The sequence below is a fragment of the Haemaphysalis longicornis genome, unplaced genomic scaffold (genome assembly GCF_048455015.1).
Source record: "Haemaphysalis longicornis isolate Haplotype H1 unplaced genomic scaffold, Haemaphysalis longicornis Haplotype H1 scaffold_18, whole genome shotgun sequence".
NCBI lineage: Eukaryota > Metazoa > Arthropoda > Arachnida > Ixodida > Ixodidae > Haemaphysalis > Haemaphysalis longicornis.
The window spans coordinates 7,116,439-7,137,125 of NW_027526282.1; the positions used below are offsets into that span (position 1 = coordinate 7,116,439).

General features: G+C 51.0%; 1 protein-coding gene and 1 long non-coding RNA gene across 2 annotated transcripts; both read right to left on the reverse strand.

Moving 5' to 3' along the window:
- Positions 1–215: 215 nt before the first annotated feature.
- Positions 216–6,636, reverse strand: LOC144166643 (solute carrier family 22 member 7-like). Its single transcript, XM_077696179.1, has 3 exons — positions 6,274–6,636; positions 2,002–3,405; positions 216–236 (listed from the first exon to the last, which is right to left on the reverse strand). Exons 1-3 carry the CDS (start codon positions 6,634–6,636, stop codon positions 216–218), a joined length of 1,788 nt encoding a protein of 595 aa, XP_077552305.1.
- Positions 6,637–14,188: 7,552 nt separating this feature from the next.
- LOC144166556 (uncharacterized) lies at positions 14,189–20,485 on the reverse strand. Its single transcript, XR_013321702.1, has 3 exons — positions 20,309–20,485; positions 18,699–18,972; positions 14,189–14,315 (listed from the first exon to the last, which is right to left on the reverse strand). It is a non-coding gene; the product is annotated as an uncharacterized LOC144166556 (long non-coding RNA).
- Between the last annotated feature and the right edge of the window lie 202 nt (positions 20,486–20,687).

Here is a 20,687-nt window from a genome sequence, read left to right on the forward strand (position 1 = left end):
TTTTCAATCATGAGGGTCCCTATCTACCCCGACTCTGATGCGTCGAATGTATCCGGAGGCGTACGCAACCGACAAATGCCAGCTCTGCTGCACAGAGACTGCAGACCAGAAGCACATCTTTCGGGACTGTGCCATAAACCCCGTAGAAGCGATGTCAGGAACCATCCCGCCACGGGTTGCAGCAGCCGCAAGGAGCTACACCTATGAGCATCAACTCATAGGCCGTCCACCAGGTCCTGCGAGTGTTCGATAGGCAATACACTCGCGAGTCGGCAACGGTGGGCTCGGCCGAGTAGTAGCTAACCACCAGGACGGCGCCGAGGACCGCGTCACGGCGCGTAAAAACGTCGCCCTGCCGGTTCAAATGAAATTTATTCAATCCAATCCAGTCGGAACCACCGAAGGCTGGATTGCGCCGTCAACTTAGTGCGTTTAAGTTCATGCAAAACGTACTTGATCGCTCCAACTTCAATCCTTGTGGCAAAACTTGGGTCCCTGTCGTGCCCCGCTCACTGCATTCGCGCATATTTTGGCAGCCCTCCATGACGATTCAACGGTTGACCCCTTGAGACAACTTGGGATCGCGTCAGGAGCAGCTACTTTTTGCCTGGCCTGCCCACCGGAGTCGCCCGATATATAGGTCGCCTCGTGCTTTGCTGGTCCTTTTTTTATACATTGTCCGGAGACTTCATTTCTCGTATCGATCACTGTCAACTCGTTCGACAGCGTACCAGCCAATGGGACGGCAAAAGTCGCTATAACGTGACTCACCGTCTTGTAGCATACAAATCCGGCGACAAGATCTTGTAGACGAGGACTTCCTTTCTATCCCCGGGCTCTGCGAGAAATTCCTTCGACGTTTCCTCGGCCCTTCTGACGAATTAATTATGAAAGCACACCCATTCTTACCACTACAGACCGGCCCTGTCGCGAAACCGAAATTTTGCGCTGTTTCCGGCCCAAACCGTTTACCCGCCGGCACTTTGCCTAGATTGCCTTCTACATTCCTGTTCGTAGTCATCACCCTTACATTCTTCATCAGTGTTTCAACATTACTATCATTTCAAATTCGGATGGCTGCTCGGTCGCTGTTGCCCGAATAAACGATTGCGTCTTACCGTGCCTCTTGAATCTTAAAAGGTCACATTTTCCCCTCGTCTTTAAAACAATTATTTTGCAGTCGCTCCGCCACACGCGTCCGCGCACACTCCGTTGGTAATTCAGCGTAGAACAAGCGTTTACCCGATCATGAGTTGCACCAGGAAGCGGAACACACAGGGAGCGTTCATTTGTTGTAATGAACATTTCTAGCCCCAAATGAGTGGTACGGTTTCAACGCTCCTGAGCAATGGCCATTTTGAACGTATGGTACGAGTGCCGAACAGTGTTTCTGAACCACAAAAGTGCGTTTCTATAATAACCTGGCGTAGCCGGCCTGGTCCACAAGTGGCTGTAATTAACAGTAACCGCCATGAACACTGTAGAAAGGTTTCATCTTTCTAAACTTATGTTTGTCATTTCTGCAAGGAGTTAGACGTGTCTTCTCTAGTCGAAATGGTAGATTAACTTCGTTGTTGGCCAACTAACGGTTACCAGATGCCCTGGTCCGGAACTTTGACGGATGTAAGCATCAAGTCTCCCGGATAGCCGAAGGCTCCGTTTATGGTAGAGTGCTTAGTACAGTTATTAAATACAGCAAAAAGTGTAAGGCCCGCGGTCGTGACAAGTCAAGTGTCCCATACACTTCATTAAAAGCTTGTAAAACTTAACTTGATACACTCCATGCCCCTTGATACACTGTCCCATACACTTCATTACTTCATGCAAAAAATTAACTTGATATACTTTATACATTAACTTCATACACTTTATGCAAAATAACGCTGGAAGATCGACAACCCAGGAAGAAGGTGTAAAATCGCACGACAATAATTATGGTTTCTGGGCGTCACTTCCTTGTGGTGATATCGGCGACGAGTATCCCACTAGGGTATCACTCACGGACTTCGCCCTGCGGGTGGGACGTTTATGCTTCCCCGCCCTGCCACGGGGGCTGAGCACCCCGGGCGACGTGGCCAAGGAAGCCAAAATTGCCGCCTTGCGATCACCTTCCGATCGATGCTCCTGTCGAGGCCGCTCCCTCTTTCTCTTCTCCACGAAGATTTCAGGCAGCCACTGTATGGCCACGGCGCTTAGCAGGGCTAGAACAGCCACCACCACGCTGAAAGCGACGTGGAGTCGGCCTTCGACGACGAACAAGAGCCCCCATGCTGCGAGCACCCCGATGCGGCCAACTGTGAACGACAGGCCGAGTCCCCAGCTTCTTATGGCAGTGGGGAAGACCTCAGCGGTGTAGCCATAGGTTACGCTCAGCACCACCGGCCCAAGACTCGCAGCACCCACGTCCACCCATTGAAGCACCAGGGACCAGCCGACGAGCAGTAAGAAAGACTGGGCAGCTGATAGCACGCACGAAAGGACGAGCAAGATTAGGAGCGTCTGGCGCTGTCCGCGGGATTGCAGAACGTGCCAGACTCCGGCGTAGAGCAGCGACTGAACAGCGACGAGCAACGCGAGCCATATTCCTTCGGCGTCCGCATGGCGCAGCAACTGCCCGTAGTAGATGAAGCTGGCGCTAAACCAAGCAGTCATCACGGACAGGGCACGGTTCCGGTACGTTGCGTTCCAAAAGTGTTCGTCGGTGGTGGTCGCCATGGTTGACAGGGGCGTCTGCTCGCACCTCTTCAGGTGCTCTTTGAATGCCTTGAACGTAGCGCGCGCCTTGTTCAGGTCGACGGCGTTCTGGCTTGCCGCGAACAAGATGACCTGCTCGGCGTCTCGCGTCCTCCACGTGGCCAAGAGCCAGAGGGGCGACTCATCCAGCAGGTAGCACCAGAAAGCCAGCATTGCCGTTGGCAGGAGGAGGAACATGTGAGCCAGGTACCAGTGGGGCTCGAGTAAGGCCAGCGTGTGCACCAGGAGCGGCACCAGCGTGGTGCCCATGGCGGTGGCCAAGACGCCGAACAGCCCGCGGCGGTCGTTGCCGGTCACCTCGTAGATGAGGATGAACACAAGGACTTGCAACGAGCAGCTGGAGGCAGACACGAAGAAGCGAGTCACCAGAAACACCGTGAGGGTCTGGGACACGGCCGCTCCGACGCTGCACGCCAGCAGCACAACCACGGAGGCCAGGATGGTGGGTCGGCGGCCCGCACGATCGGATGCGAACCCAACCGCAGGCACGAACAGCGTGGCGCCCAGCAAGTACGTGACCCTGGCAAGCTTCTGCAGCCAGCGACGGTCGCACACCAAGTCCCAGTTGCTCACAATGCTGTCAGCCTCGTAGTCCACGTCGTAGTTCCAGCGGTCACAGCTGACAACACGACGCTCCTCGTCGGGGTTGACCTGCGGTGAAGCAAAATGAACGCATTAAACTTGTGCTTGCTTTTTGGGTGATCCCGGTCAACGGCAAGAATACAAGAGAGCTTTTCGCACATCTAATGTGAATCGTCTCTTATTTAAGCATATAGGCTGTTTTTACTTCCTCTAGGATTTTAGTGATGCCGATGAAGGGGAAGATGATTTGAACTGACAGCTTCAAAACCTCGCCAACAACCCTTGTGATGTTTAAATAAAGGTATTCAGTCCCCGACACGGCAGAAGGGGAAGGGGTGGGGGAGGGGCTCGCTTTACGAACTCGTTTCTATTCACTTCACCGACAGAATTAGGAAACATCGTTTTCAGTCTATTATGTGGTTAATTTCTGATTATGCTGGGAGTTTTCACTTTTGCGCCTTGTCCAACCGCTGTAACCTATGCATAGACTGCGGTTGTGCAACGAAATTGAATCAATGAGAGAGAGAGAGAAGAGAACGCACTTCTCTATCACCTGATTGATCGTGTGAATATGGTCCATTGTTGAATAGCCTATACGAAACCCTGCTTGTTCTTCAGGTTGACTGAAATCAAAGTTTGCAGACATTCTGTTAGTAATTACCTTGGTAAGTGCCTTATAGACGACTGACAATAAGCTGATCGGCCTGTAATTTTTCAAGTCCTTCATGTCACCTTTCTTGTGGATTAGGATGATTTTCGCGTTCTTCCAAGATTCTGGTACACTCGCGGTCATTAGGCATTGCGTGTACAGGTTTGCCAGTTTTACTAGTACGGTTTACCCGCAATTCTTCAAATGGTCTGCTGTTATCTAATCTTCACCAGGTGCTTTGCCCCCTTTCATTTCTTTTAAATCCTTCCTTAGTACTTCTGCCGTTACTGGTGGGATGTCTATCTCCTCTGAACTCTGGCTACTGTACAGATCCCTGTAGAACTCCTCGGCTACTCTGTCTATTTTATCCTTATTTGTGATGACATTGCCTTGCCTGTATTTAAGTGCATACATCTGATTCTTCCCCGCGCCTAGACGCCTCTTCACTTCTTTCAGGCTGCCTCCGTTCGTTACAGCATATTCGATCCTCTCCATGTAATACTTCCGTATGTAAGCTATGTTATGCTTATTGATTAACTTCAAAAGGTGCGCTGGTTCTATTTTGTCAGCTGAGGTGGAAATTGTCATGGTTTGGCGTTTCTTATTAGATATTTCGTCTCCTGGGAAAGTTTACCAGTATCCTGTCTAGCCATCGTGAAGCCGACTTCTACTGCACACTCCATGATGATGCGCGTAAGATTGTCGCTGGCATCCTGTGTCGTAAGCTCTGCTTCCTTGGTTAGGGCTGAATATCGGCTCTGCAGCGCGATCCAGAATTCTTCAACTTTACGTCTTACTGTCAGCTTATTGATCAGCTTCTTCGTACTAGCTTGTTACGGTCCCTCCTTAAATCTAGCCTAATTTGCGATCTTACCATACGGTGGTCACTACACCTTACCCTTTAGAACTTCCAGATCCTGCAGGACGCCAGGGTTATCGCATAATATGAAGTCTATCTCATTTTTATGCTCCTCATTCGGGCTCCTCCACGTCCACTTCCGGCTCTCCCGTCCGCAGAAAGGCCGACGGTATACGAGTAAGAATTTCACTAGTGACCCCGCATACCCACACATGCAATTACCTGGTTTCTTGGGTTGAATTTGTGTAATATGGGTAGGGGAGGACGAAGCTACAAAAAGGAGGTGGTGTGTAATGAGAGTTTTTTTTCATTTTCAATTCAGGAATAATAGCTGTCTTTTTTTTTACTGGAGGTATAGGGTCGTGTCCGCTTAGCCTAATAGGCTATTCCTGAAAGCTTTTATGCAGTGCTTCATCTCCATCATCTGTAAAATTCTCCACTTTTCCACTTCCACTCGTAACTTAACGTTCGGCTTATCTATTATCTTTCTCCCCTACGATGCTCGGGTGCGGCAAAACTTCAGCCATTTTGTTTCGGCATTCCTTCCTTCATTACTAAGGCGGTATTCTGCTACAACTTTCAACAGCGGCGCGTGCCAAAATAAGTTGATAATAATGTAAAAAAAACGAAGATTTATAAGTTCAGCCTGACAGGGTTAAACGCTGTGCCATCGCTTATTTCTTCGCGAAATTGACAATGGCCGAAATTACGCCCACCTCCCCTCGCGGGAACCCTGGTGTGATGCGACGCTGAGGGTGGTTCAAGCGCAATCCGAGAGCAACCGTCGACCGAAAGGCCGCCAGAGAGCGGCACACCGGTTATATGCGCAACGCGCCCTAAGGAGAGGAGACCGCGGAGAGAGAGAGTACTGCACATGCGCAGCACCGCGTGCAGCACCGCCTACCGGCGGAGTGAGAGCGCGCTGGGCCGCACACCCGCAGATGTTGAGAGAGAGTGTTCGCTCTCACCTGGGCACGCGCCGGCGCCAGTGCGTCTGCCGCGGCTATAACGCAACACAATCCAACACAATCCACTTTAATCCAATCCAAGTCAATCCAATCCAATGCCCCTCGCGAGAGAGTGTTCGCTATCGGAGAGGAGAGGGGGTGAGCGGAGGAGAGTGCGGGCACCGACGCCGACGACGACGGCGGACGCACGCAGGAAGGACACGGCCGCCGACAAGAGATGCTCTCAGCGTCGCATCTAAAAAGGAAAGGAAAAAAGAAAACAGGAAAAGGAAAAAGAAGAAAGAAAAAGAACAAAGGAAAATAATTGAAGATGGTTTTGCGGAGCTTTCTGCACGTCGTGAGGACAACAAGTGTCCGAAAATGGAGCGATGGAATGGTATCGGTAATTGCCAAATTGAGCCCCATGTGCTAAAGACGCGGATATAGCCCGAAGTCCCCCAATCTTTAGGCGACGCACTTACCGGTACTGGCGGCTCGTAGACGGTGCACTGGCTGTAGCTGCCGTCTGCCTGGAGCGGGATGGCCGCGTTCCTCCAGGCATCGGGTGGCAGGTAGCGCAGGTTGTCCGGAGGGGCGCACCAGTGCGGGACTTCGCGGCAGATCAGCTGGTAGGCCAGCGCCTGCATCACCAGCACGGCCGACGAGAGCATGCCGGTGAAGAGCACGCGCCGCTGGAAGTGGCCGTGACCCAGGATCGCGTACACGCTCTCCTGGATGGCGGTGCGCGGCTCGGCCCACCCGGAGCCCGTCAGCAGAGCGGCGTCGGGCCGCGGTCTCCCACTCGGCGTGGAGGCGAGCTGATCCGTTGGGGGGCTCTGCGGCATCCTTGAGAGCCGGCGTCGAAGTCAAGATGCTCTTGGAAGCCTGGCTGGTTCGGGCAAAACGAGCTGCTCGCGCTTCTTCACGCAGAACTGAAATTCTTTGCGCGTGTCACGCCCACCGTGGCACGAGATATGCTCTTCTTTCTCTTCATCGTTTGCCTCCACTGATTTAGACAATGGTTGTAGCTACGATGGGCGCGTTAGGTGTCGTAGTGAGCGTATCGTCGAGAGAGAGAGAGAGAGAAGTAAACTTTATTGATAATGTCCGGCGGAGGTAGCGGGGAGGACCACGCAGGGTCGCCCGCCACCCGACGTAGTTAAGGCGTCTTCGGGGTGTTGCCTCCCCGACTCCCGCTAGGCCGGCCCGCTGTCGACCTGTGGGGTTTATACCCCCGGTCTCCAGCCGGCTCAGCCCCACGCGTTTGTCTGGCAAGAGCCACCTCGAGCCGCTGGACGGCCTGCAATTGTTCTGTCAAGTCCTGCGATAACACTGCACGAGCTATGTCTTCCGGCAGTCGCCCGGGAGAGACGACCGCTTCTTCTTCGGGATGTAGGTCACAGTCCCAGAGGATGTGGGTCAAAGTTGCTTTAGCCCTTTTGCACACACTGCACACTTCACTTTCGAACACCTCCGGGCACACGTAACGCGCAAGCGCCGGCGTGAGCACGGATCTAGTTTGAAGTTGTCTGTATAACACCGCCTGTTCGCGTGTCAGTCCCGGGTGGGGCGGGGGCATGGTTCGGCGACCGTACCGGTACCAGCCCAGCACCTCCGCATACCCGAGTAGTGGGTCCGTTTCGTCGTCGTCATCACTGCACATATCACAGTCTTCACAGTACGCTCCTTCCGCCGAGGCGAGGGCGGTGGGGGCGGCCGCGCGGTTGGTAAGTACTCGCGCGGCGGCGTCCGCCGTCTCGTTGCGGTTGGGATGGCTGCTGCTGCCGCTGCCTGTAGTTATTGTATGCGCCGGGAACCACCTCAGATGGGTGGCCGGCACCGAGTCGTTCACTGCACTGCAATGTGCCACGCGCACTACCTCAACGACGGGGCGGTCACCGCCCTCACAAAGTATTCAACCGATGCTGGCAAGCGGGAAAACTACCCCCACAATGGAAGACGGCCCGGACGGTCCTGATACCCAAGCCCGGCAAACCACCCAGCATTGAGAACCTGCGCCCGATCTCTCTTACATCGTGCGTGGGAAAGGTCCTTGAGCACGTTCTCAGGAACAGATGGCAACGCTACCTAGAAACCGAAGGCCTCTACCCCGACACCATGCTAGGGTTCAGGGAGAAGCTCAGCACCCAAGATGCAATGCCGTTGCTGCAACACGAGATCCTCGACTCGTCCGTCCCCACCCGCGACAACAGGGCGGTGCTGGGCCTCGACCTCCAGAGTGCCTTCGACAAGGTGCGCCACTCGGCCATCTTGGCGCAGGTCTCCAGGTTGGGCATGGGACGACGTTCGTACAACTACATCCGGGACTTCCTGTCTGAACGAACCGTGAACGAACCGTGAACTGTCAGAAAGGGCACTGGGGAGCGTCGGTACTCCCCAGGGCTCCGTCATATCACCACTCCTTTTCAATCTCGTCATGATCGGCGTGGCCAACCGACTGCTCTCGGAGGTCCCACAAGTCCGCTATACCATCTACGCGGACGACATCACGCTGTGGGTCCCCGGGGGCAGAGACGGCCACATCGAGGAGACGCTGCAGTCCGCAGTGAACGCCATCGAAGACCACCAGGATGGTACGGGCCTCAAGTGTTCGCCGCAAAAATCCGAATTGCTGATCATCCATCCATCGGGAAGGTACCGCAAACAGGCAACGGAAGACTCAGCGAAGATCACTCTTCACATGAAAGACGGCACCGTCATCCCCAAAGTCAAGACGCTCCGGGTCCTCGGCATGTTCCTGGAGGCCAACAGAAACAACGGCACCACAGTAGACCGACTCATCACCAAACTCGGGACGGCCACACGTCTCATAAAGAGGGTAGCCACGAGACACCACGGAATGAAGGAAGCAAGCCTCCTCCGACTGGTCCAGTCCTTCGCCACCAGTCACGTGGCGTACATCGGTGCGTTCCACTACTGGAAAGTGCAAGAACGAGACAAAATCAACGCAGAAATTCGCAAAACCCACAAGGCTGCACTGGGGCTTCTGAACTGCACCAGCACGGCCAGGCTTCTCGAACTGGGGGTCAACAACACCCTCGAAGAGATTGCAGAAGCTCAACGAACCGCGCAACTAGAACGCCTCTCGACGACCAGAACGGGCAGGAGCATCCTCACCCGGCTGGGCTTCGCAGGGGCAACAACACCACCCCAGCAGCAAGAAGCCGGAGTCTTACCGGCGGAAACCCTACAAAGGCTCAAGATAACACCGCTCCCACGGAATGTCAATCCCGAGAACAATCCGGGGAGACGTGCCGCAAGAGCCAAGGCCCTTACAGACACGTACGCGAACGACACCTGCGCCCTCTTCGTGGACGCGGCCAAGTACGCAGACAGAAAAGACACTTACGTGGCAGTGGTGGTCAAAGCCACGACCGGTGAAGTGTACAGTGCCTGCAGCATCCGGGCACCGTCGGCATGCCAAGCAGAGGAAGTGGCCATTGCGCTTGCCCTCACGGACCGTCGGTGCTCGACGATACTGAGCGACTCCCGCTCGGCAATCAAGAACTACGCCCGCAACTCAGTATGTGCCAGTGCAGTGAGCGTATCGTCGAAGTTCAAGCTCCAATAGAGGTTTTGTTTGTCGATGCTGCACTGGGATTGTGGTGCGCTATAGAGAGGGAGAGACGGAGAGATTATGGAAAATCGAGGTCAAAAGGGACGGTGACCGGCAGTTCCAGCTTGCCGGTGAACAAGGCAGCCCAGCCCGTTTCATTAGACATTTCTGCATCGGCGGGTCTGAGCTACCCAGCGCCGCCTCTCATTGCTCATTAGTACGGATTAATGGAAAGGGATCTTGGTTGCATAGCCACATGAATGAGGTTGCCCTTCAAGCCAGCATGCAGGGCAGTTGGGGGATTAATACAGGCGGGCTGAATTAGGTGTAGTCTAGCACGACAGGGAAAAGTGTTGGTTTTAATGAGGAGCCATAAGCGTTCTTCAGAGTGAGAGAGGGTACGTAGGATGAGCCGGCGAGAATATGTGGCGAGAGAGCCGGTAACGTGCTGTTTTTTCGAGCTCCATGTAAGGATGGTGAGGCCTGGGATTCTCGGAGAGTGAGTTCTCGAGCCGCTTTGCTGGCTGTTGACCCCCAACCCTGCGTGCGCAGGAGTCCAGACCACAACCACGGGTTCGGTAGGGGGATTTCTAACAAGAATTTGGAACGCCTGAGGAGAGATGGTATATACCTCTGGCGAGGTTTTGAATGGCAGTTTTCGATTCGGAGATTATGATTGCGGGGGTTGGTCGGCGCATTTGTGCTACGGCCGTTGCCGCTTCAACCACCGTTGCCGGATGGCGGGTGCGTATTGTGAATGACCTAAGGGGTGGGGAATTAGGAGTAGATATTGCCGCCACACTGTAAGCATCGTGCTGTCAGGAGTTCGACCGGAATACAGTTAAAACTCGATTTTACGAAACCTTAATTTGCTAATTTCCCGATTTAACGAACAAATTCAGACTCCACCGCAGTTGCTTATAAGTCTTACTTCTTTTACGAACTCGAAATAACGAAACAAACTTCGGCGCAAAACGCGATTTAACGAAGCATGCCGGAAAAAATGTGCATAAAAAGGGTCTTTTTCGAATTCCTGGCGTTTGGAAAGTCTGGAAGTGTGCTGCCAGCGCAGTGCAAGCACACGAGCTGGCAATATGCATCTCCCCAGCCTTCGAACGAGGACCATCCGCCGCCTCCTGAGTGACATCAGCTTCTTTGAATATCCACGCCACAGGAAGTAACACGGAAATCATAAAGGCATTGTACAAGCAAACTACACAGTCCATCCGCCTTATCTCTCGCATAACCAACCGAAAAGGGGGGATGAAAGAAGAAAGCACCATAAAACTCATCCAGGCTTTCATCATCAGCCGGATAATCTACGTCACCCCTTACCTTAATCTCTAGAAGGGGGAAAAAGAAAAAAAATGAACAATATGATTAAAAGGGCACATAAACGAGCTATTGGCCAATGTCAACCCCAAACGACAGATTCGATGCCTTCGGCCTTCACAACCGCATCGACGAGCTCATAGCGGCGCAGCAAATCTCACAAATTGAAAGGCTCTCCAAAACTCCTACGGGGTACAAATCTTAAGAGAACTTTGCATTCCCCATGGATCGACACAAGCCGAAGAAGTTGACATACCCGCCACGCTACGACAGCTTATACGCACAACTCCACGGCCCTTAAACATGGATCCGACATATAATAAGGCCAGGAGAACGGCAAGAGCAGAAGCTCTCACTAAACAATACAGCCAAAACTCCGAAACAGTATTTGTAGACGCAGCGGACTATCCGGCAAACCACGCCATGGCTGTGGTGGTAGTGGACCACAAAAAACAAACACTCTCCTCGGCGACGGTTCTCACAAAAAATACTGCATCTTCAGAACAGGCAGCAATCGCTCTTGCGATCACCGCAACTCGATCCAGATACATAATCAGCGACTCGAAGGCAGCCATACGTAGCTACTGCAAAGGGCGGATATCCCAAGTCGCCGCAAAAATGCTTCAACAGCTGCGAGTACCAAAATACCGGTCAACGAAACTTATATGGACTCCTGAACATGAACGGTTACAGGGCAACGAACAGGCCCCCACAGCTGCTTGCGAGATCGTCACCCGAGCAGCAGTTAACCCCCCCGCAGTGGCAACAGAGCCCTCAGAGAAATTCGACAGTGTCAACACGTACAAAGAGATAACAAATCACTACAAACACAGCAGGTGAGAATTTCCTGCCGCCCACCGCACACTCAACGCTGCGCAGGCGAAGGCATGGGGGCAACTTCAAACCAATACCTACCCGAACCCGCTTGCCTATAGTCACTTCAATCCAGAGATCTTTTCGGATAAGTGCAAACACTGCGGCCACCGCGCAGACCTCACGCACATTATGTGTAAATGCCAAAGAAAACCACGGAGCAAGACCCCTCTACCCCCCATAGATATCAAACACCTAAAGCACTGGGAAACCCTGCTGCGCAGCTCTGATCCTCTGACGCAGCTACGCCTTGTCCAGATGGCCGAAGAAGCCGCCAGGGACCAAGATCTCCTGGCTGATTAACGCGGCAAAGGAGTCCAAGCTCTCTACTTCTGGGCAAACAAAGTTCTCTCTCTCTCTCTCTCTCTCTCTCTCTCTCTCTCTCTCTCTCTCGTCTTATGTGCTCTTAGCTCGTGTTGCGGGCTCCACAAGCCCGCGACACGAGCAGGAAGAGGCTTCGCCCAGATGTTGGGAACACCTTCGTCGGCGTGACGACGTGGCCGCAGATCAGAACTTCGAGGACTTCGTGAACACCGACGCAGACGCGCACACTGACACAGCAGAAGTTCTCGACGGCGAGGAGATAGTGCAGCTTGATTCCGGCGCACAAGAGGAGTCTGAAGATGCGAATGATACGGATGCTGTCGAAGCTCCCGTGCGCACGCCAAGCCAGGTGATGCACGCCGTCGGCCTTCTCAGGCGGTTTGCTGGGACACACAGGGTGTCGAGGTCGCTTTGACTTCACTGGCCAGCTACGAGAAGTGTGTGCTCACGCTGCTCACAAAAGGCGCGCAGGCGAAAATCACAGGCTTTGTCTCGAGGCAATAAATTTGTCATTATCTTGATTTTACGAAGTTCGCGATTTAACGAAATAAGAGCTTCTTGGACGAGTTGGAGCATTCAATAAACACGGGCTTTGCGCGAAAATGGCAACACATACAGGAAGGACGGGACGAGCGCAAACTCTCAACTAAATTTTATTGGACGGATCACACAAATATAAGTACACTTGTTATCAGGTCCGTCATGCGCATTTCCTACAACCGTAGCAATCTTTAAAAGCAGCGCCATCCCATCTCTACAGACACGTGTCAAGATATACAATCTCTCGTTTATGAGGGAACACTGATGTAAGAACACTGAACACTGATGAACACTGAGGGAACACTCGCGCATTCTTTGTTGTATGCTAGACCTCTAAAAGTTCCCGTGCCTTCGTTTCGCTGCACCTGCGCAGAACGTCGACTTCCTTTATCAGCAGTACACACTCGCCATTCGTGCAGGCAAGACAGTGAGCGAGCAAACGGGCATTCGTTTTGTTTTCGACAGAGAGGTCATGTTCACGCATACGGTCGTTGATGCAATAGACTTTTTCACACTTTAACACACGTAGACTTTCCCACATAACTAAATAATTTGTGGGTCCCGGTGACTTCGTTAAATCGAGGCTCAAGTGTATAAGTTTCTCTTTTTTTATTTTGTTATTTTCTTGGTGGCGTATAACCCCCACCCCCTCCACACACACACACACTTCCCGAAACTTATTTATGGCTACGCCACTGGTTGGAAGTGTACGTAGCGCGCCTGTCCGTTTCCTCTTTCTCGTGTGTAGTAATATTGTTTGCACTACTGATAATGATTCTTGTAATTGCAGTGCTCACTGCGTGTCACGTGTATAGTTTCTTTGTTTTTGCATTTTGTCTGCTGTATTCACTTTGCCTATCGTGGCTCCTTCGATCTCGCCTTCTCCTTCCTCGGTATATTTCACAGGCCGCGGAATTAAGCACCAGTTGCTGGCCAGCGCCGTGTGTTGTCCTTATTCGTCGCGTCTCTTAGCGCTGTTTTGAATTAACACAGTACGGACCAACTAGTCCAAACCACCGTCTTTATCCTCACGAGTCTCGTCGGTTGTCTTTGATCAATCGAAGCTTTGTGATGTGCATTCGGCCATTTACAATATTGCGACGCTCCCGCTGAGAGTGTGTGGCGATGACTCTGGCGTCGCTTTGGCCCAGGGCAAATGCCATCGCCGCTTGCTCGGCTTGGGAAGTGGCCGTGTTCGTTGTTTCAAACAACACTGGCGGCCGTCGTGGCTGCCGTTCCAGGGTAACTCGCCTGATAGTCGTAGACAGTGGATGGTTTACCTTTGTGCATTTTGTATATTGTCCAGGCTCAGGCGTCCCTCCGATCTTTGTGATGCACTGGATGCATGTTGCGAGGTAAGAGTGGCACAATGAAATTTCTTCCCCAAGAGAAATCCCAACAGACATTCAGGCTGTTGGACCGACAGCCAATCCGGAAATTCGGCATATCGGTCTGTTGGTCTGATGGCAGCCTGGTGGCCTGATGGCAGTCTGTCGGTCTGATGGCAGTCTGTTGGTTTGATGGCAGTCTGTCGGTCTGATGGCAGTCTGTCGGTCTGATGGTAGTCTGTCGGTCTGAATGCAGTCTGTCGGTCTGAATGCAGTATGTTGGTCTGAATGCAGTCTGTTGATGAAGCTATAGGTCCGATGACGAGATTGACTTAGGACACATGCTGTGAGGTGTGGAACTGGTTTACAAGTTTGGCAAGTATGTAGGCCTTTTAGCAAAATTAAAATAGACAAGTTCATTTTGTGCTGCTCACTCATTTATTTGCGCTGCATGTCGCCGTGCTTTTGCGAAAGGTGCTTTCGCACCACCTTTAGCCTGGCTTCAGTGGGCTCCGCAGACGCAGCCTGGCCACATAGATCTGAAAAAGAGCTGTAGATAGAGAGAATTAAGGGTTCAATGACCTTGTGAACAAAAGACCATGTGGTAAAAGGGTAACAAATATTGCCAAACAGGTTGCCAGTAAAAAGCAACACTTTGGGGAACAAACTAATACCCTGTAGCATTTTTTCTTGCAAGCTAACCCATGCTGGGCCCGCAGCAAACCATTATTCATGAATGGCATTCAGGCACAATAGAGAGTTTTAGCAGTCCGTCCGTTCCGTTGTTACCGGGTTGACCGGGACCGGTCTGCGCTTGCGCGCGCAGTAAGGGCGAGGAGGCGCGGACATGGTGAAGGCAGGCGTGCGGAACTAATCCCCCTACTGTGAAGAATGCCTAAGTGCCCAGACGGGTCTCGGTAAACACGCTAGCTACGTACGTGACGGAACGGACGGACTGCTAAAACTCTCATATGTGAGACCATTTATTGTGCCAGAAGTTTCATATTAGGGGGTGCTTGCTTTTGCGAAATTATGAGTTAGCTATGAGTTCTGATGCCAGATATAACATGCAATACCTTTCAGGGATGTGACCTTCTCTGGTGTCAGGGCTGGTTTGGGCTTCGTTTTTGCATGGCCCTTGTTCACTTCGTTCCGGTGCTACATTAATCTTCTGTGCAGATTGCCTGTTTCGCCAATGTACACTGATTTGCATTCGGCGCACGGAATCTAATAAACAACACCTGGAAGCTTGAAACGTGAGAGGGGGTCTTTCACGCTGACAATGTCAGAACGTAGCTTGCTAGTGGGCACGTGCACGATGTGCACACTGTGTTTCTTGAAAATGCGTGCAAAAGCTTGATTGATGTGTAGGACGAGAATTGCAGCACGTTTTGACACAGGCGTTGTGGACGCTTCTGCCTGCTAATGTCAATGCGGATTCCTGCTAGACGCCCTCTTAGCTTCTTTTTGAATACAATGCTTTAGGCATCAAAACGTGCAGCAATTACCTACGTCCCACACAGTGAAACTCTCACACGCGTTTTCAAGAAACGCAGTGCATACATCGTGCATGTGCCCACTAGCAAGCTGCGTTCTGACATTGTCAGCGTGAAGGACCCCCTCTCACGCTCCAAGCTTTCGGGTGTTGTTTATAGATTCCATGCGCTGAATGCAAATCAGTGTACATTGGCAAAACAGGCAATCTGCACAGAAGATTAACGCAGCACTGGAACGAAGTGAACAAGGGCCATGCAAAAACAAGTGCACTGGCAGAGCACCGTGAGAGGACAGGACACGTGGTCGACTGGAACAAGGCGAAATTACTGACAACTGAGTGCAATCTATCTTCTCGATTACTGCTTGAGTCCCTCATCGTTCAGACGACGCCCAACATTATCAATATAATGGATGGCAATCCGCACCATATCTATGCAAACTCATTGCACTGTGTAATGCCCAATATATAGCTTCGTTTTCCACGACACATGCTCACCGTGAACAAGCACCAAACCGTTAAATGGGTTTTTTGACTTGGTCAGTGACCTACGTTTCATCATTGCAATACTGCTTTTACCTGCCTACACGGCATTTTGTCAAACACTGGACTACACTACATGAGCCATTGCCGTTCTTAACCTGCACCAGAGTATATAACCTTTCACTACTGCTATGAGATAGACCCATAAACGCACTTCAATATGGCCTTTAATTTAGCTCTTGGAAACATGCATAATTTCACCTTTATGTTGCGCCTGCTACAGCAGCAGGTAATATTCCAAAAACATGAAGAAAGAAAAAAACGGTAGTTTAACACGCCAAAGCTACACTCGGGATATGGGGAGGACTGTAGGGGAAGGCTTCGCATTAATTTTGACCACCTGGGTATTTTTGTGCGGACCGAAATCTCAAAACACGGGCGTCTTAACGTGTTGCCTCCATCTGAAAAGCGGCCACACCAAGCGGTATGTAACCAACATTCGCCTCCACAGGACACCACCCTAGCCACTGCAGTCAGTTAAACATGAAATAAAGCGAGCTTTGGAGTGCAAATGAAAATATTAATCACACGTCTTATTTTCCCAATTGATCTACCTTTTAAGTGCGAATGCACTTTATAAGCGACCCCGAACCTTCCGCCGTCCACATAGCAACAGCTGCGGGTGCGCGCGCTTTTCGTCTTCCTTAGCAACGGGGGGAGATGGGCGCGCGCTGCCTGGCCGCTGACATGGCACATACCCACGTGGGAGATTGGCCAGGAATAAGTGCGAATGCACTTCTTAAGCGAGCCTGAATCGTCACGCTCGCATAGCACCTCCTCTCCCCCCTCGCCTACTCTCCTAAAGCCCCTTTACTACTCTCCAGCTCGCAACACCCTCTCTCGGCGCGCCAGCCAGGCCACTACACTATATAAAAAAAAAAACAGCATCCGGCGCCAGGTTTCGATCTGCGGACTTTGCGGCCACAGCGCGACGCTCTACCGACTAAGCCACTTTTTTTTTTTTTCTTTATTACCAGTCTTCAACACACACTTACAACACAAAAATAACCATTCTGCATTTGGTACAATACACACCGACATTAACATACCAGCCGTGCCTCCGGCTAGGCTTTGTCATTTAATCATCACGTCAGAGAAATTAACGGCTCTAGAAAATCCAACCAATCTGGTACTGGCTGCTGGACTCTCAGCCCCTCAACGAACTGCGTGACACTCTCCCGCAGAAACTGCCGGGCCGGTCGGGCATCCACGTCGCCATGGAGCCACGCCATGCGCGCCCTCCATATGCTGTGAAGGCCCAGGAGCATTATTAAATCGTAGGGGACTAAATAAGCCACGGACGCGACGTTGATATCAGTGTTAGTAATGCGCCTTATATCTTTAACGCATTCAAACTACGTCGTCAGTGGCGTGCGTTGGCGACTCAGCGGCGTTATAGCGGCTTGATAACTGCGTGGTGTACACGTGATACTACAAACCCGCTAGTTCTGCATTCTCTCACGTGACTGCGCCTCCTCTCCCTTCACTCCGGTCGGCGCTTCGCAGCTGCGGTGCGCTGCGGTGCGCTCCTCCTCTCGAACATACACGTTAATTCACCAAGATTTCCGCAGAGGGACAAACGAGGCGTGTTAAGCCGAACGTGATCACGAGGGGGTGTTAATGTAACTAACGGGCAAAATGCCACCAAACTTCAACAAACTCCCCCTCATAGCATCACCCCGTGCTTCGCACTTCCTCATACTCCCCTTCGGGGAAATGCGGGGGAATTTTTTGAAATCCACCATGCAATCCCCCCTCCCCTACCGGCCTACCAAAACACCTTTGTCTCAAGAGGTAATCAGGCTGTTGTTAATGAAGTAAGTATTTACAATTCGAGACTTGCCACCATTAAAGTCATGCACTTTGTTTTAGAGACAAGCGACATTAGCCATTTGCAGCACCAGGAGTTAATTGTGTTAAGATCAGATTGAAAGCATTGACGGTAGTAGTTGAAAGAAATTGTGTGATAAATTACAACATCATCTGCAAATAGACCTACATGGGAGGATATGCAACAATAAAGATAGACAGGACCAAGCAACCTGCCTGGGGGGACAACAAAGTGGCACAACCAAAAGAAGTATATAGTTATTAGGAGAAGTAAACTGCATTTGAGAAGAATGAAAATCTTTCACTCAAGTGAGGACATTAGGGTGAAGTTTGAAAAGTAGTCTGTAGTGTGCAATGCGATTGAATGATAACAAAAATCGAGAACAACTACCGCAGTTTGTAAGCCTGCGTCAATGGATCAATGTCGATCGTGAACAAATCCTGAAAGTTGCGTTTCTCAAGTAACCCTTGTGAAAACCGTGGTGATATTCGAATGTGATATTGTGATTTTATAAATAATTAGCCACCTGAGAGTGGATGAAACGCTCCCCAACCTTGCATATGGTGCTTGTTAGGGAAATTTAATGGTGAAGTACAGTCTCCTGATTTAAAGATTGGTGCTACCTCGACTATCTTCCAATTATTGAGAATAGTGCCTGTCATGAGAGACTGCGAAAAAAAGCGCTGTCGGAATTCTACAGACTGCGGGATGTACTTTTCGGTATAGTATGATTAATACCAGTATGATCTTAAGTAGATAAAATTGTTAGCTTACTTAAAATGGAAAGTAGTTTTACACCAGTTTTTATTGCAAGTTCAAAACCATATCGAGAGATCCTAAATGTTTGCTTGGCTTGATTACATACGAATACTTGCTTCAAAGTCAGTCCAATTTCTCTTTTTGCCTTTAGTCATCGGCCCCAGATTCTCTTCAATATCTCTGCTAAGCAATGACACACTCCAAACGCACAACACTGCTTCATGAAAATGTTTCAAATAATCAGAGGCCACAGCACTGCTAACAGGTATACATCATGGCAGGTTCCACAACATGCAATAACTAACCTGAAAGTACATAATCGGTGGGTGCACCGGTATGGCAGCAGTGCCTGGACCGATGTGTCGAGCAAATGCGCTGGCTTCTGAACGGGTGGTCCAAGCGGCCAGATGATGGATGAAGGAATGATCATTCCTGGCGGCAAAGCGTACAGAGCACCAACGAAAGGCCAGGCAGTACTTGGGTACAGCAGGTGCAGTGTCGGTTGGCCAAGGGAGGCCCTGGCAAAGCCTTTGAAACTGGATTGGAAGGCAGCCGACCCAGGACAGCCAGTAGCAGCACCTGCAGGTGCATAATCTGAGTGTGCTGACACTTGTTGAAATACAAGAAGAGCACACACAAAGCACAAATGCTTACATCAAGTAGATTTTTAATCGCATAAAGGCAGTAATCTCCAAGGCACTAATAAGAACAATCCCGGAACACCCCAAGTGAAATTTAGGTCACAGTAAGAATGTATTTAATAGACCCGCAGGTACTGTGAGTGGGGTATGCATGATATATGCAAAGCTCACTGCTGAGCTAATTTGCATGGAACGCATGCTAGCAGCTAATCTGCATCCTGATAGTTGAGGCGCCTCCATTTCAATGTCTGACTTGTATCTGCACGTTCAATTCTCAAATATAAATCGAGTTAAGTGAGTGCCTACAGCTTTCTTGTTAGTCTCTGTATGGCCTGCGGTTTTGCGAAAATGAGAACTTGCGAATTCGCTCAATTTTCTGCACTAATTTAAACAATAAATATGCCTCTGATATCAAGCCCCAGACTTCCCGAGAGCAACTCTGACGGAATCGGCAGGCGCCTCGTAGGCGTTGTGAAATCTCCCCCACTACGCCGAGACAAATCTCCCCCGTTACCCCGAGACTATGCCAGCTCCCTGCGAGGCCACATGCGCGCATTTCACCTTCAATTTGAACGTATGTGAATTCTATACCTCCATGAACTCTCAGACGGGCGTCGTCATATTCGCGCCGGACTCGTGAAGCTCGGCAACTTCAGGCGTCGTGAAATCGCCGCACTCGCTCGCTGGCGCGCGGCCCGAACTCTCACCGTTTCCTGCCCTTGCATACTATTTTCTCTCCCTTGCACTTTGTAAATTCTCATCTGTTTCACTACACCTCCTGCGTCCTCATCTCTTGCCTGCTTTTCTTCCAGCACAACTCCGCCAGCACCCGGTCGACGCGTACGCTGTCGGGGTGCGTTGGCGAGCGATTTCACGACGCTGTGGCCGAGCGTCACGAGAACGGCACGCATATCGCGGCCCGAAGACCGCAAGGTCGCAACGGCGGCAGCCGGTCTCGCGAGCGCAATAGCTGCGAAGCGCAGTGCTCGGAATTCGGGTAGGGGGGAGACTTCACACCACCTACGAGACGCCAGCCAAAGAATCAAGTGTACGCTTTCTTTTTTTTTTTTTTAGCAGCCGTGTACTACAGCGCCAGCATCGTAGCCAAGGTCTAGCTTCAGCGTAAATTGATGCTGACTTCTGCGGAAACGGTGGACTGGGCGCGAAACAAGTATGCTAAATCACCTAGGCTCTCAGAGTAAATGAGATGGGGGTCTAGCGAACCACTGAACTCGTTCCAACCAAATACAGAATAAAAAAAAATGCGTACTTACCCTAGCAAAAACGATGTTTCCAACGTACAATTCTCCTTCACTGTCGTCTTCATCTCGCGGACACGAACAGGCAGCAGGCTTTGTTCGAACGCAATGTCATCCACTTTTGACACGCACTATTTTATGCGGCGACGATCGTTCTTCCCGGGTCTCCATGTTCGACACACGCGTAGGTTGGCAGGGTAGACATCACCCATAAAGCTTTTATAACTATGATTTAAGCTTGAAATAGATAAAACTGAACAGCAACCACTCGGCACAACACGCCATGAACAAACACACAAAAAGTGAGAGATAGTTGCCAGACTTCAATAGCAGCACTGGCAGCACCTTTATGTTTGACAGAAATTGTGTTAGTGCTGTAATATTGGTAATTATC